At 41.7% G+C, this 16,793-nt stretch overlaps 1 protein-coding gene and 1 non-coding gene across 4 annotated transcripts in view; both read left to right on the forward strand.

Moving 5' to 3' along the window:
* Positions 1 to 2,803: 2,803 nt before the first annotated feature.
* The window catches only part of ZNF25 (zinc finger protein 25), a 35,439-nt gene continuing 21,449 nt past the window's right edge, over positions 2,804 to 16,793 (forward strand). The window contains exons 1-2 of one of the 3 annotated variants that reach the window (XM_066244170.1): positions 2,804 to 3,223; positions 4,792 to 4,904. In XM_066244170.1, coding sequence (XP_066100267.1) covers positions 4,890 to 4,904 — 15 coding nt within the window. In that variant the 5' untranslated portion in view covers positions 2,804 to 3,223; positions 4,792 to 4,889. The remainder of the gene's footprint in view (positions 3,224 to 4,791; positions 4,905 to 16,793) is intronic. The other 2 variants (XM_066244171.1, XM_066244172.1) reach the window with 2 other exon arrangements.
* TRNAG-GCC (transfer RNA glycine (anticodon GCC)) lies at positions 8,290 to 8,365 on the forward strand. Its single transcript has one exon. It is a non-coding gene; the product is annotated as a tRNA-Gly (tRNA).

Raw genomic sequence — 16,793 nt, forward strand, 5'->3', positions numbered from 1 at the left:
GAAAGACCTTTGCTCCCTTCTTTTCTTAGAGCATTTCTTTGAGAGAATTGTAAATCTTTTCTTCTTTCACCTTTTTTAATAATTTTTTTTTTTTTTTTTTTCTGAAGCTGGAAACAGGGAGAGACAGTCAGACAGACTCCCGCATGCGCCCGACCGGGATCCACCTGGCACGCCCACCAGGGGGCGACGCTCTGCCCACCAGGGGGCGATGCTCTGCCCATCCTGGGCATCGCCATGTTGCGACCCTCCTGGGTGTCGCCATGTTGCGACCAGAGCCACTCTAGCGCCTGGGGCAGAGGCCACAGAGCCATCCCCAGCGCCCGGGCCATCTTTGCTCCAATGGAGCCTTGGCTGCGGGAGGGGAAGAGAGAGACAGAGAGGAAGGTGCGGCGGAGGGGTGGAGAAGCAAATGGGCGCTTCTCCTATGTGCCCTGGCCGGGAATCGAATCCGGGTCCTCCGCACGCTAGGCCGACGCTCTACAGCTGAGCCAACCGGCCAGGGCTTTTTTTAATAATTTAAAAACATCTTTTTCTGTTTATTTTACGATTTTTGAAATTTTAAAATTTGTGTTGACATGGTTTCAAGTGTCCCACTCAATATAATATCCTCTACACACTGCATCATGAACCCCATGCCCCATGCAGAGTCTCTTTCCCTTCCTTTGTTCCTCCTCCCCCTACTTTCATCCCCCCCTTCCCTCTGGCTATTGCTACCCTGCTGTCTGTGTCTGTGTTGTGTACATATAACTTGACTAATCCCTTCATCTTCTTTTATCCAGTGCCCTCTTTCCCCTTCCCTCTGACAGCTGTCCAAATGTTTCCTGTGACCCTGCCTTTTCTATTTTGTTCCTCAGTTTATTGTGTTCATTAGATTCCACATATACTGTATTTTCCCATATATAAGACACTACCATGTATAAGACGCACCTTAATTTTGGGGCCAGAAATTTGAAGAAAAATAAAAATAAAATTATTGAACTCGGGTTTTATTCATCATAAAATTCACACAACTCCTCATCTGCACAAAAAAGTAGAAAATGCAAGTAAAAAAAACTACAACCACTGTATAAGATGCACCCAATTTTTAGATCCCAATTTTTTTGAAAAAGAGTGCATCTTATACATGGAGAAATATGGTAAGTGGGATCATATGATATTTGTCTTTCTCTGCCTAGCTTATTTCACTTAGCATAATAATCTCTGGGCCCATCTATGCTGTCACAAATGTTATAGTTCCTTCTTTTTTTTTTTTTTTTTTTTCGTTTTCTGAAGCTGGAAACAGGGAGAGACAGTCAGACAGACTCCCGCATGCGCCCGATCGGGATCCACCCAGCACGCCCACCAGGGGGGAAGCTCTGCCCACCAGGGGGCGATGCTCTACCCCTCCGGGGGGTCGCTCTGCCACGACCAGAGCCACTCTAGCGCCTGGGGCAGAGGCCAAGGAGCCATCCCCAGCGCCCGGGCCATCTTTGTTCCAATGGAGCCTTGGCTGCGGGAGGGGAAGAGAGAGACAGAGAGGAAGGGGGGGGTGGAGAAGCAAATGGGCGCTTCTCCTATGTGCCCTGGCCGGGAATCGAACCCGGGTCCCCCGCACGCCAGGCCCACGCTCTACCGCTGAGCCAACCGGCCAGGGCCAGTTCCTTCTTTTTTTATAGCCCACTCTATGGGAGAATATATTTGCAGATAGGTCTGGTAAATCTTTTCTTTGTCCTTTTCATATGTATGTGAATATTTTTTACAAAGTAAATAAGGCTCTTGTTATTTTTACAACTGTAATGCCAGTGGCCAAGGCCAGGCAGGTAGGTAGGTCTATATTGGATTCTGGCAGAAGGTAAAGAAACTGCTGAGCCAGAAAGTGTTGGGCCACTGCTGTTTAATAGTCTCACAATGGTGGACTAGCAAACGGTCAGGAGAAACCTCCCGAGATCAAACATCGAAAATGGCCCCTTTACAGTGCAATCAGACAATCCACCATCCAAAATCCCCCCAGAGCAAGCACTCATAGCCTTATATAGGCCATACACACTGGCGCCACCATACTCCCACGCACCAGTCAGGCAAAGTGCTTGCCTCCGGTGGGTGCAGAGCTTAAGCCAGACAGCAAACCTAATACAGCTGCCCCACACCTGGGATGTGTATCACAGTCTAGTTTAATGCTTAGTGAATAATAAAATCATTTCTTGTTTTCTGCATTTGTGGAGAGGATTTTCTGGGTTGATAGAAGATATTTTTAATTATTTCCCCAACACACCTCATCCAGAAAACTGGTGTGTGTCTGTGTGTGTACATATATACACATGTAATCAAAATAGGTACATATTTTTCTCTATATAAATTTTGTTTTAAACTTAATTTTATTATTTTAAAAACCTTAATATTTGTGCAATTATTTTGATTAGAAACTCAGGTATCCTGCTTGCACAAGAGTAAATTGACGTCATAAATTACTGAGCAGGAAATCAGCATATATTAAGTACTCATTCCTTAGTGAAATATCAGTGGAAATGTTTTATACCATTAGGGTAAAACTAGCACAAGTCTCAGGACAGTGCCTCCCTGACAGGAAGCATTTCCTCTCGGCAAGCGGCACGTGTGGCCCTCGTGTTGCTGCAGCGGGTAGCCGCCTGTCATCGAGCAGCGGTCAGCGTGGCAGCTGCTCTGACCCGAGTGGGGCCGCCCCGCATGACGTCGTGGACGGCAGGATCAGGGGACAGCTGCAGCGTGGGGCGTGCGCGTGGGCGGCTCCTGCGCCTAGGCAGCACCCTACTCGGCGCTCGGCGCCATTTTCCGTGTTGCGCGGCAGCGGGGCTGCGGGCTGCGGGGTGTGCGGAGCGCGCGGTGCAGGGCGCGGGGCCTGTGCCGAGGCCGCGCTGGGGCTTCAGGCCGGGGAGCCGCATCTCCGCAGCGGCGCATGCCAACCCGAGTACGGGAAGCGCTGCGCTGAGCCTTGGGCGGCCGCCGAGTGGGGAGCAGAGCAGGGCCGGCCGGGCGGCGGGGCCGGGGCTGCGCGTCTCCACCCGCGTAGCGGGCGGCCGAAGGTCTGGGCGCGGGGTGAGGACACGCGTCGTCCGTAGCCGCGCCCAGTAACGCTCCGTGGACCCAGCCTCGATTCCACCTGTGCCACCTGGGCACGACTCCGCTTCTCCTCAATAAAGCGGGAACGCTGACCTGTCGGAGTGTTTTCCGTGTACCATAGTGCAGGGGACTTGACGCCCGAATAAAGGTGGGATGCTCTTATCACAGTGTACGCGGTTCTTATCGGCTCGTGGAACAGTTTTAATCACCCTAACCATCATTTTCAAACCCATAACCATCTTAATCCTCTTAACCATCATTTTCATCCCCGTAACCATCCTTTCCATCGGCACCGCCCACCTCCGTTGTAATAGCTCGAGCTCTAAAGGTTCGGAGAGGGTGCCCCAGCCTCAGCAGACGGGCTGTCAGTCCTCCATTGTCTTGCTCCGCGCATCCTGCCGCTTCCCGCACTGGAGCGCGGCCTGCACTGTGTTCGGCAGTGTGTCCCCGAGCGTAATTGGGGAGTGCAGTGTGTTAGGACGATCTGCTCTTACCCTGTATTGTCCCTATTTCCAAGAATATTTGAGGCTTCCTCGGAACTCTTGTGTCAAAATGCTATTACTGCGTTTTCTCTAGTCTCAGAAAACCGTTAAACGTATAAATCGAAACCATAAGGTAGGCCTTGACTTTTCAATTTTACAGAGAAGCCCAGAATCCTATCCAGGGAAAAGGGAAGCCAAACATTCTTTCTTTCTTTCTTTTTTTTTTTTTTTTTAAGAAGACTGCAATTTCATCCATGCTCCATTTTAGGAAAGTGATATCATCATGCCTCCGATTGGCCGGTGTGTCTGGGTTTATTGAGCGTGTTGTAAGAGCTGGAAGTGGTTCTGTTGCCTGTGGGAAGGATCTCAGTGTTAGGATATCTAGTTGCCTTTTGTTACCTACACGAAGCGTACCAAATGGTTATTGTGGAAGTTAGATTTCTGTTATTATCATGAAATTCGATGGCCATGTCAGAATTCATTAAGACCTAACTAAACTTGACTCTAGGCCCAGCCCAAGTTTGGAAGGGATAGTGAATACGATGGTACTGTCTGGATTTGTGGCACTGGATCAAGACTTGTAGAATCAGAATGGTATATGAAGAGCTGTTCAAAATTATCTAATTCTTCCTTATGTTGAATATAATAGCATTGAAATAAGACAGTTGCTAGGTTTATTAATAACAGCTTAGCAAGGACTCCAGTTCCACTGTATTGTATTTAAATTATTAACACAAGGTTCTTGAAGTGATTTTTGAGAAACTGCAATTCAGGGAAAAGAATATCTTATTATTTTTGAGAGCTTTGAAGACTTTCTAAACTTGTGGGATTAATAATACTATAGCAGTAGGAAAAAATTGTTATGATCTGTAATTTAAATACTTTTCTATCTCAATAAATATTTTTCTTCACCATCATTTGTAATACCAACATAAGGTTCCATACTTTAGATATATATTATGCACCTTGCTTAGCTAATTTATTGTTGGATGCTTACGTTCTCAGTTCTTTTGTGTTATTTAGGAAATGGATACATAATTTTCAAAATAGCCAGTAGGAAAGAAATGTTCAGATTCACTCAAAAATGTCCCAAGATCATCAACAGTTTTTCAGTCACCTGTGGACAGGTGGATACTCTTTTATCATGGCCTTTCCTATTTGTTCTTATGGCTCAAAGGAATGTTTTTCCAGTGGTTTGCCTTTCTCTAAACTGTTGCCTGGAAATTTCTCACAGGTGATTCCTGGAGCTGCATTATAAGGTCTCATGACTTGTCTTTCAACTTACTCTGTTCTAGCCTCCTCCTTTCTACCTTTTCCCAAGAGCAACAGAAAATGAACAAACCCCAGGTGAGTCATTTACTTAGCCCATCCTTTGTTTCACTGTATGTGTGTGTTTTTTCAATTCGTTTTATGAAAGAGAGCCCATATATTAAATTTTAAAAGTAGAATAGTCAAAAATCACCTTCAAGGAAAATGCTGTTTGAATAGCACAGCAGATCTCAAAATGCAGACTCCTGGGAGCCACCAAGTCCTTTTCAAGAGAGCTGTGAGGTCAGAACGTGATATTAAGATGAAAATCACAGTTTACACTGTTGATGTTTGCACTGATGATGTAAAAATGGTGAATAGATAGCTTCCTGTTTGGCATGAATTAAGACAGTCACACCAATGTCATTGCATTCCTATGCTTTACTTAAAGATATCCTTGACGAAGCATTGGCCTGGCATTTATTGATAGATGTCCCAGGTTTGATTCCTAGTCAGGCACACAGGAGAAGTGCCCGTTTGCTTCTCCACCCCTCCCCCTCTTGCTTCTCTCTCTTTCTCTTTCTCTCCCTCTTCTCTCTTCTCCTCCCCTCCTGCAGCCAAAGCTCAATTAAAGAGAATTAGCCCTGGGCACTGAGGATGGCTCCATGGTCTCCACCTCAGGTGCTAAAATGGCTCCAGTTGTGATGGAGCAAGGACCCCAGATAGGCAGAGCATCATCCCCTAGTGGGCTTGCCAGGTGGATCCTAGTTGGGGTGCATGCAGGAATCTGTCCCTGCCTCCCCTCTTCTCACTAAAAAAAAAAAAAAAAAAAAAAAAAAAAAAAAAAAAAAAGATATCCTTGATGACACAGTAAAAATTAATTTTATTAAATCTTGACCCTTGGGTACACATCTTTTTAATATTCAGTGTGATGAAATGGGAAGCTCACTTAAAGTATTTTTGCTGCACCCTGAAGTATGATGATTGGTTGACTTGAGGGAAATATAAGCACTTGTGCAATTGTTTGATTTGTGAGCTCATCTAGCTGCTTTTCTTATGAAATGCTATTTTTGCTTGAAAGAGCAAATGACAGCCCGACTAGGTGGTGACACAGTGGATAGAGCGTTGGACTGGGACGTGGAGGACCCAGGTTCAAAACTCCGAGGTTGCTGGCTTGAGCGCACGCTCGCCAGCTTGAGCATGGGACCCCGTGGTCGCTAGCTTGAGCCTTGGTTTGAAGCCCAAGGTTGCTGGCTTCAGCCCAAGGTCACTGGCTTGAGCAAGGGGTCATTCGCTCTGCTGGAGCCCCCGGTCAAGGCACATATGAGAAAGCAATCAGCAAACAACTAAGGTGCCGCAACGAAGAATTGATGCTTCTCATCTCTCTCCCTTCCTGTCTGTCTGTCCCTAGCTGTCCCTCTTTCTGACTCTCTCTCTGTCTCTGTCAAAAAATTATTTATATATATATAATATTATATATATATATAAAGAACAAATGACAGACAAACTGGTTATTCAAACTTGAGTATTTAACAAACATTTTCTTAAAAGTGAGTGAAGTAAGTCTGACCTTTGGTGGTGCAGTGGATAAATATGCATTGACCTGGAACACTGAGATCAGCAGTTGGAAACCCTGAGCTTGCCTGGTCAAGGCACATATAGGAGTTAATGCTTCCTGTTCCTCCCTCCCTCTTCTCTCTCTCTCTCTCTCTCTCTCCTCTCTAAAATGAATAAATCTTAAAATAAATAATGAGTGAAGTGAGCTGTTGCTGAAAATAACTGTCACTATATGTTGCCAGTGTTAAAATTTAAGCTCTAAGTGAAAAATTAGAATTTTGAAAAATTTATATCCTTCACTGTGAACTTGACAACTTCTAATATCTGAAGACTTTTCTGATGAGATTGGTGAGGATACTAACAAATGTGATATCTTTTTTATATTACATAATGTGCCAACATTTGAGTAATTTCTGATGTGTGCTCAGAGGCAAACTCAAGCAATTTAAGAGGTCAGAGGGCTACAGTGAAGTGAGGAGCAAGGAAAAAATTGGTTAGGGAATACCCACTCGGAAAGGCAATATATGAGTTCTGGATTGAGATACAGAGCTAAGCAGAATTATGGCAGAAGAGCTCTCTAGGCAGGAGAAACAGCAAGTACAGAATGGTACATGAAGAGCTGTTCAAAATTATCTAATTCTTCCTTATGTTGAATATAATAGCATTGAGGTATAATCTGGAAACAGTATTTAGGACATCAAAGCTAGAGAGAAATGACATAGGGGAAGAAAAGTAAGAGGTAAAATCAAAGAAGTAAAAGGAGCTAGAATATGTAGGACCTTGTAGGTTGTAGAAAACATTGAATTTTTATTTAATTTATCGGTTTGTTAAAAATATTTAAATTGGGCCCTGGCTAGTTGGCTCAGTGGTAGAGCGTTGGCCTGGCGTGCAGGAGTCCCAGGTTCGATTCCCGGCCAGGGCACACAGGAGAAGCGCCCATCTGCTTCTCCAACCCTCCCCCTCTCCTTCCTCTCTGTCTCTCTCTTCCCCTACCGCAGCCGAGGCTCCATTGGAGCAAAGTTTCCCCGGGCGCTGAGGGTGGCTCTGTGGCCTCTGCCTCAGGCGCTAGAATGGCTCTGGTTGCAACAGAGCAATGCCCCAAATGGGCGGAGCATCGCCCCCTGGTGGGCATGCCGGGTGGATCCTGGTCGGGCGCATGCGGGAGTCTGTCTGACTGCCTCCCCGTTTCCAACTTCAGAAAATACAAAAAAACCCCAAAACATTTAAATTGTATTTTATACAGTCAAAGGAATGTACATAATGTTTATGTATAATTTAGGGAACATTGATTAAGTAAACAGTATATTTCTTATCTGTGTTAAGAAATAAAATTTGTTATTAACTTTGAAGCCCTCTTTAATCTCTTACTTTATTAGCCAGAGAAAACTAATCCTGGGTTCTGTGGTAATCACTTTCTACTTATTAAATTAAAAATTTAAAAACAAAACAGCTAATTTGGTAAAACTTAAGTGCCTAGCCCTCTGTAAGCACTTGACATAGTCTGTTTTACATAATCCTCACAGCCACCTTTTGAAGTATAATTATTACCATATTATAAATTTTCACTTTGGACATTATATGTTATTAATTAAAATTCATAACCTTTGGATATGTTGGTATAAAGAAAGAGACTCTAGAAGAAGAAGGAAATGAAGTTGGAGGAAGGTAAAAAATTTTAACCTATTCTAGAGTTGTACCTCAGTTGATCTTGAACATATTTATATGTTATGTGCAATTCTCCTTTGCTTAGCATATTGTTTTCCAAGTTCATCTACTTTGTATCCTGTATCAATTGCTTCCTTCATTTTTATGGTTAAAATAATATTCCATTATATACACACACACATCTCTATAAACACACACACACACACACACATCACAGTTTGTTTGTTTATTCATTAATTGAAACAAAAAATAAATAAAAAAGGCCCTGGCTGGTTGGCTCAGTGGTAGAGTGTCGGCCTGCCGTGCAGAAGTCCCAGGTTCGATTCCTGGCCAGGGCACACAGGAGAAGCGCCCATCTGCTTCTCCACCCCTCCCCCTCTCCTTCCTCTCTGTCTCTCTTCCCCTCCCGCAGCCAAGGCTCCACTGGAGCAAAAGTTTCCCCGGGCGCTGAGGGTGGCTCTGTGGCCTCTGCCTCAGGCGCTAGAATGGCTCTGATTGCTGCAGAGCGACGCCCCAAGATGGGCAGAGCATTGCCCCCTGGTAGGCATGCCAGGTGGATCCTAGTCGGGCGCATGTGGGAGTCTGTCTGACTGCCTCCCGTTTCCAGCTTTGGAAAAATACAAAAACAAACAAATAAAAAATTTTAAATTTTGGTAAAGACAATTTGTCTTTGTTGCTTGTGCTTTTGGTATCATATCAAGAATCCACTGCCGCCTGACCTGTGGTGGCGCAGTGGATAAAGTGTCAACCTGGAAATGCTGAGGTTGCCGGTTCAAAACCCTGGGCTTGCCTGGTCAAGGCACATATGGGAGTTGATGCTTCCTGCTCCTCCCCCCTTCTCTCTCTCTCTCTCTCTCTCTCTCTCTTTCTCTCCTCTCTATAATGAATAAATAAAAAAAAAAATCTTAAAAAAAAAAAAGAATCCACTGCCAAATTCAAGGCAGGTAGACTTACCACTATGTTTTCTTCTGAGCTTTATAGTTTCAGTTTTACATTGCAATCATTGACCTATTTTGAGTTAATTTTGGTATGTGGGCTGAGGTAGAGGTCCAATTTTATTCTTATGTGTGGATATACAATTGTATCAGTATCATTTCTTGAAGAAACCATTATTTTCCCATAGAATGGTTGGTGTTGGTTTCCTTTTTGAAAATCAAATGGCCATAGGTGTAAGTATGGGTTTATAACTTTCATTTCTATTGTATTGGACAAGATTTCTATCCTTATGTCAATACCACACTGTTTTAATTAAGAGTAACTTTGTAGTAAGATTTGAAATTGGGAGGTGTGAGGCCTTCAACTTTGTTCCTCTTTTCTAGTGTTGGTTTTGGCTATTAGGGACTCCTTGCAATTCTATATTAATGAGGATTGGCTTTTCCATTTGTGTGCCAAAGCCATTTGTATTATGATAGAGATTGCACTGAACCTGTAGATTCTTTTTTATTATTATTTTATTTATTCATTTTAGAGAGGAGAGAGAGAGAGAGAGAGGAGAGAGAGATGGGGGAGGAGCTGGAAGCATCAACTCCCATATGTGCCCTGACCAGGCAAGCCCAGGGTTTCGAACCGGTGACCTCAGCATTTCCAGGTCGACGCTTTATCCACTGCGCCACCACAGGCCAGGCTGAACCTGTAGATTCTTTTGGGTAGTATTGTCACCTGAATTATGTGAAATCTTACAGTCTGTGAACACGAATGTCTTTTATTTATGTCTTCTTTAATTCTTTCAGTATTTTCCCCCTTTTTTTCAGTTTTCAGTTACAAGTCCTACACCTTCTCGAGTAAATTTATTTCTTGGCACTTTATTCTTTTTGATACTACCTTAAATGGAATTGTCTTAACTTCTTTTTGAATTGTTATTGCTGGTATATAGAAACATAACTTATTTTTGTGGGTTGATCTCATGTTCTGCAACTTACTTTGTTTATTAGCTCTGTTAGCTTTTTGTTATTGCTGTAGATCCTCTGGGATAATTTTTATATAGATTCATGTCATCTGCAAATAGGGAGTTTGCTTTTTCAGTTTTAATACCTTTGTATTTTTTCTTCTTTAATTGTTCTGGTTAGAACGTTTGGTGTAATATTGAATAGAATGGCAAAAGTAGGCATCCTTGCCTTGTACCTGGACACTGGGAAAAAGTTTTCAGTCTTTCACTATTGAGTATACTATTAGCTGGGAGAAGAGTAGATTAAAACTGCTATTTATTATGTCAAGGAAATTCTCTTATATTCCTAGTTCACTAGTGTTTCTATCATGAAACAATATTGAATTTTTTCTGCATCAATTAAAATGATTATCTACATTTCCCATTTGTTCTATTAATAAGATTGATTTACTTCTTGTGTTAACCTACCCTGGCATTCCTGGGATAAATCACACAAGTCACTCCTAATCTACTTTTTTAAAATTTTACTGGGTTTGAGTTGCTAGTTATTTGTTAGGGATTTTCACTTTTATATTCATAAAAGATATTACTCTGCAGTTGTTTCATCTATTGATTTTTTTGTCAAGATAATACTGACCTCATGAAATGACTTAGAAAATGTTTCCACCTCTGCTTTTCTTGTTGGGAGGTGTTGCTTTAATAACTCAATCTACTCACTTTTTACAGATCTATTTAGACTTTTTTTTTTTTGTATTTTTCTGAAGCTGGAAACAGGGAGGCAGTCAGACAGACTCCCGCATGCGCCAGACCGGGATCCACCCGGCATGCCCACCAGGGGGCAATGCTCTGCCCATCCGGGGCGTCGCTCTGTCGCGACCAGAGCCACTCTAGCGCCTGGGGCAGAGGCCAAGGAGCCATCCCCAGCGCCCGGCCATCTTTGCTCCAATGGAGCCTCGGCTGCGGGAGGGGAAGAGAGAGACAGAGAGAAAGGAGAGGGGGAGGGGTGGAGAAGCAGATGGGCGCCTCTCCTGTGTGCCCTGGCCGGGAATCGAACCCGGGACTTCCGCACGCCAGGCCAATGCTCTACCACTGAGCCAACCGGCCAGGGCCTATTTAGACTTTTTATTTCTTCTTTAGTCAATTTTGATAGTTTGTGTGTTCCTAGGAATTTGTCTATTTTATTCAGGTTATCTAATTTGTTGGTATACAATAATAACACCTTTTTCCTGAAAAGTTGATAGCAATGTGCCTTCTTTCATTTCTGATTCTAACTGTATGTGTGTTTTTTTCTTGGTCATTATAGCTAAAGGTTTGTCTATTTTCTAAATCTTTTTAAAGAACTAACTTTTGGCTTTTGTTGATCTATTGTTTTGCTATTCTCTATTTTATTGATCTTCTCTGTAAATTTTTATTATTTTCTCCCTTGATAGCTTTGGGTTTAGTTTATTTTTATTTTTCTACGTCCTTGAGATGTGAAGTTAGGTTATTGATTTGAGACCCATTTCCCTTTTTAATGTAGGCATTCACTACTATAAATTCCTCTCTAGTCATTGACTTCATTGCATCCCATTAGCTTTGGTATACTTTTTTTTTCCACTTCCATTCTTTTCTGTTTTCTGATTTCCACTGTGGTTTTTCTTTGGCCCCTTGGTGGTTTAAGTCTATGTTGTTTAATTTTCACATTTTGTGAATTTTCCAGTTTTCTTCTGTTATTAATTTCTACCTTCATTCCTTCCACCTTAACTAGATGCTTTTTTAAAATTATTTTTAATGTTTATTTTGTTGATTTTAGAGGGGGAGGAAGGGAGGGAGAGAGAGAGACAGGAACATTGATCTGTTCCTGTATGTGCTCTTACCAAGGATCAAATCAGCAACCTCTGTTCTTCAGGACAATGCTCAAACCAACCAAGCTATCCAGCCAGGGCCATTAGATGATTTTAGTTTTTTTAATTTATTGAGATTTTATTTGTGTCCTAACAAGGTTTATCTTGGAGCTGTATCGTGTAATTGAGAAATATGTGTATTCTACTGTTGTTGGGTGGAGTGTTCTACATACATATGTCTATTAGATCTAATTGGTTTAAAGTACATACTTATTGATTCTCTGTCTCGATCCATTATTGAACATGAGCTCTTCTAGTCTCTAATTATTTTATAACTATTTCTTCTTCCAATTCTGTCATTTTTACTCTATATATTTTATGGCTCTGGTATCTGGTTTATTTGATTGTATCTCAGCTCATTGACCCCTTTATCAATATATAATGTCCTGCTTTGCCTCTTGTATCAAACAAATTTTTACATAAAGCATATTTTGTATGATACTAAATATAGTCAGCTGCTGGGGTCCAGCCCCAGGGGGGGTCCAGGGGTCCCACAGGAGGAGACGGCGTCGGCGAAAATGGAGTGAGAGAGCCGAATTCTTTATTCTCTGGTTAGCATTTACTGCCAGGCATCTCCCTCAATGGCTAGTCTAACATTACTTTTTATGCACACACACTAAGTTACAATCACATGGTATTTTGAATACATCATTGTTTTAGTTTCACTATGGTTACATATTTCCAGATAACAGTTAATTCATATCTATAAGCTACAAGTCAGGTGGTAAGTTATTCAAAGTACAGTTGTACAATAACTTGAATAGTAATAACAATATCGGTACAAACTTCTAAAAGATTAGTACTAATTAATAACTCTATTTTACTCTTGTTGTGAGTCAAGGGCACAGAAAGAGATAGCAGACGAAATCATCAAGGACTAGCAAAGGACCACCGCTTGCTCAGGCAAATAGCCTTGAGTTCATGTAGTGTCCTAATTCCTTTTTCACAAGACTACAAAAGGCTAGCTATTAAGAAACTGACATAGTATAAAGAGTAATTTTTACTTAAAGATACATAGAGTGCACCTGCAAGATAGCTAGTAGCAACATAATATCAGAAGGCATTAGTTGCTATTGCTGCTATGAATCCCACCACATTCCTCTCCTTATTCTTGGAAAATACAAAAATCTCATGAGAATGTTTTACTGAGAAAAGCCCAGCAACTGTCTTCAGTGACAAAACAAGTCTTTTAACAAAACATTCTTTACTAGCCAGCTGCACTTCTATCCAAGGCCACGCAACAGGCCACTCCACTACACTTTACCTAAGATTCTAATGTCTAGTTAAACTTTATTTATTTACTATATTCATATACTAGCTAAGTTCTAACTATATTCTTTCTAACATGATTAATAAGAAGAAATTCTTCTACAAACTTAACCCTTTATGAGGGATATCATGGCCAGCCTCTTATGTTTATGAGCCCAGTTCAAGGGGCTTACAGGCTTTTCTGTGAAACTTACACCTTCTGTCTCATTTCCAAAGAAATTACTACAAATCTACAGGGAAAGCACGGTACTATTATCCCTGTGCTACAAATAATAGCACACACCCAGAAAAGGGGGGAATATAAGGCCAGATTAATTCAAAAATTAAAGGGGGTTTTGCTCAGCAAGAGAAACTGATATCAAAATAAACAGACAGCCAACTAAATGGGAAATGATATTTTCAAACAACAGCTCAGATAAAGGCCTAATATCCAAAATTTACAAAGAACTCATAAAACTCAACAACAAACAAAAAACAATCCAATAAAAAAATGGGAAGAGGACATAAATAGACACTTCTCCCAGGAAGAGATACAAATGGCCAACAGATATATGAAAAGATGCTCAGCTTCATTAGTTATTAGAGAAATGCAAATCAAAACTACAATGAGATACCACCTCACCCCTGTTAGATTAGCTATTATCAACAAGACGGGTAATAGCAAATGTTGGAGAGGCTGTGGAGAAAAAGGAACCCTCATTCACTGTTGGTGGGACTGTAAAGTAGTACAACCATTATGGAGGAAAGTATGGTGGTTCCTCAAAAAACTGCAAATAGAACTACCTTATGACCTAGCAATCCCTCTACTGGGTATATACCCCAAAACCTCAGAATCATTGATACGTAAAGACACATGTAGCCCCATGTTCATTGCAGCACTGTTCACAGTGGCCAAGACATGGAAACAACCAAAAAGCCCTTCAATAGAAGACTGGATAAAGAAGATGTGGCACATATACACTATGGAATACTACTCAGCCATAAGAAATGATGACATCAGATCATTTACAGCAAAATGGTGGGATCTTGATAACATTATACGGAGTGAAATAAGTAAATCAGAAAAAAACAAGAACTACATGATTCCATACATTGGTGGAACATAAAAATGAGACTAAGAGACATGGACAAGAGTGTGGTGGTTACCAGGGGTGGGGGGAGGGAGGACATGGGAGGGAGGGAGGGAGAGAATTAGGGGGAGGGGGAGGGGCACAGAGAACTAGATAGAGGGTGGCGGAGGACAATCTGACTTTGGGCAAGGGGTATGCAACATAATTTAATGACAAAATAACCTAGACATGTTTTCTTTGAATATATGTACCCTGATTTATTAATGTCATCCCATTACCATTAATAAAAATTTATTAAAAAAATAAATAAATGTGGGAAAAAAAAATTAAAGGGGGAAGTATCGTTGTGCCTATCCTTTGCGGTGACTTTGTCAACCCGCAGCTGTTGGTCTTACTGCGGTGACTCTATCTTCTTTTGCTGTGACTTTGTCAACCAGCAGTTGTGGATCTTCTCCTGCTGTGACCTAGTTAGCCAGCATTGGTGAATCAGCTCCTGACAGTCAGCCTTACTCTCTTTTGATTACTATTTACATCCTTCACATTCAACCTATGTGTAACTTTGGACCTAAAATAGGGTTTGACATATATGTGGTTTGTGTTTTTATTTGACGTCCTGCCGAGCTCTGCCTTGATCCATTTATATTTAAAGTGACTTATTCAATTTGGTGTGTACTTTATAGATGCTTTATACCTTTTCTCTTAATTCCTCCAAGATTGCTTCCTTTTTCTGTTTATTTATTTTTTTTTAGGGTACCACTTTGATTTATCCCTCATTTCCTTTTCTGTATTTTTAAGTGATTTTCTCGTGGTTACTCTGAAGATTACAATTAATATCCCTAATTTATACCAATTTAGTTTGAATTGATACCAACTTAGATTGGTGTTGGAATGTTGGGACTATTGGATCTCCCTGAGCCAGTCAGGCTTCAGGGAGCCCAGAGTAAGTGGCTACAAATGAGATTTTTGCATTAGCCATTTAAGAGGGTGCTTGAGTCTCTGAAGACTTCCATCTCTTTCTGGCAGACAGAAATCTTGCTGCATTTTACAGCCAAATGCTATGTGGGCACCTCTTCCTGACTCTGGTTTTCTAGGCTGGAGATCCAGGCTTGGGGTTTAGGCCCCTCCCTTCTCAGTGGGAATTCCCCCTGCAGCCTTATACATTTTGGGGATGCGGGAGCAGGGTCAGCCCTTTTGCCTCTCTGCCCTTCCTACCAGTCTCCATGAGGGTTTTCTGTAAACCCTTTGTTTTAAGGCCCCTCTTCATTTAGTCTTCAGTTGGTTTTTCAGGGTGATTAGATGTAACTCCTGTTTGGTCCTGGGAGTAGGTGAGTGTAACAACTGTCTACTCTGCTGCTATCTTGGATATCCCCTAGTAGTTATTTATTTCCAGTTAACTACAAAGCTGTATGATGCTTCTTTCCCCCAATGTTGTGACTTTAACATATAGGCATTCCCCAGGTTACAAACAAGATAGGTTCAGCCTGACCTGTGGTGGCGCAGTGGGTAAAAGCGTCGACCTGAAATGCTGAGGTCACTGGCCTGAAACCCCAGGCTTCCCTGGTCAAGGCACATGTGGGAGCTGATGCTTCCTGCTCCTCCCTCCCTTCTCTATCTGTCCCTGTCTCCTCTCTCTAAAAAATGAATAAATTAAAAAATTAAAAAAAAAAAAGATAGGTTCTATAGGTTTCAAAATGTATAAGTATTTATATGCACATAAAGGTAAAAATAAATACTATGATAAGACAATCATTTAAGTTGTATTTAATAGGTAAGTGTACCTGTTCCAACTAAATACAAATTCAACTTAAAAACAAACCTACAGAACCTATCTCATTCATAACCCAAGGGCTGCCTGTAAATGTTTGTTTCATACATATATCTCTAAATTTTCTAACACTCCATCTTTCTGATGTACCGTTTGCCTCTTCTATTTTAGTTTTCTTCTAAACCACTAATCTACATATATAATTCTAGCACTTACATCTCTCTCTTTAGTGGCTCCCCCTGTCTGTATTTGCATCTACAAAGTGAAAAGGTTACTCTCCCAAAGATTTATAAGATCAGCCCTAGCCAGTTGGCTTGGTGGTAGTGCGTCCGCCCGGTATGTGGATGTCCTGGGTTTGATTCCCAGTCAGGGCACATAGGAGAAGCACCCATATGCTTCTCCACCCCTTCCTCTCTTGCTTCTCTCTCTCTCTCTCTCTCTCTCTCTCTCTCTCTCGCTTTCTTTTCTCTCCTGTAGCCATGGCTCAATTAGAATGAGTTGGCCTCCGGCACTGAGGATGACTCCACGGCCTTCACCTCAGATGCTAAAAAATGGCTCTGGTTGCAAGGGATCAAGGGTCCCAGATGGGTAGAGCATCGCCCCCTAGGGGGCTTGCCATATGTATCCTGGTCGAGGTGCATGCGGGGGTCTGTCTCTGCCTCCCCTCCTCTCACTAAATAATAATTTTTAAAAATCTCTTTTAAAAAAGTTGTATAAGACAGTCTACATAGTGTGGAATAGCAGAAAATGATTCGTATTTGTCTTTCGTATAAATCCAAAAAGGAAAACTTGTCAATTTTTAATAAACAGGCTAATAGATGTAAATATATGATATATTAATAAGACATTAAGTGGGTGTGCAAGATATATTTTAATGTCCCAAAAGACTAGTTT

Source organism: Saccopteryx bilineata, chromosome 9 (assembly GCF_036850765.1).
Source record: "Saccopteryx bilineata isolate mSacBil1 chromosome 9, mSacBil1_pri_phased_curated, whole genome shotgun sequence".
NCBI lineage: Eukaryota > Metazoa > Chordata > Mammalia > Chiroptera > Emballonuridae > Saccopteryx > Saccopteryx bilineata.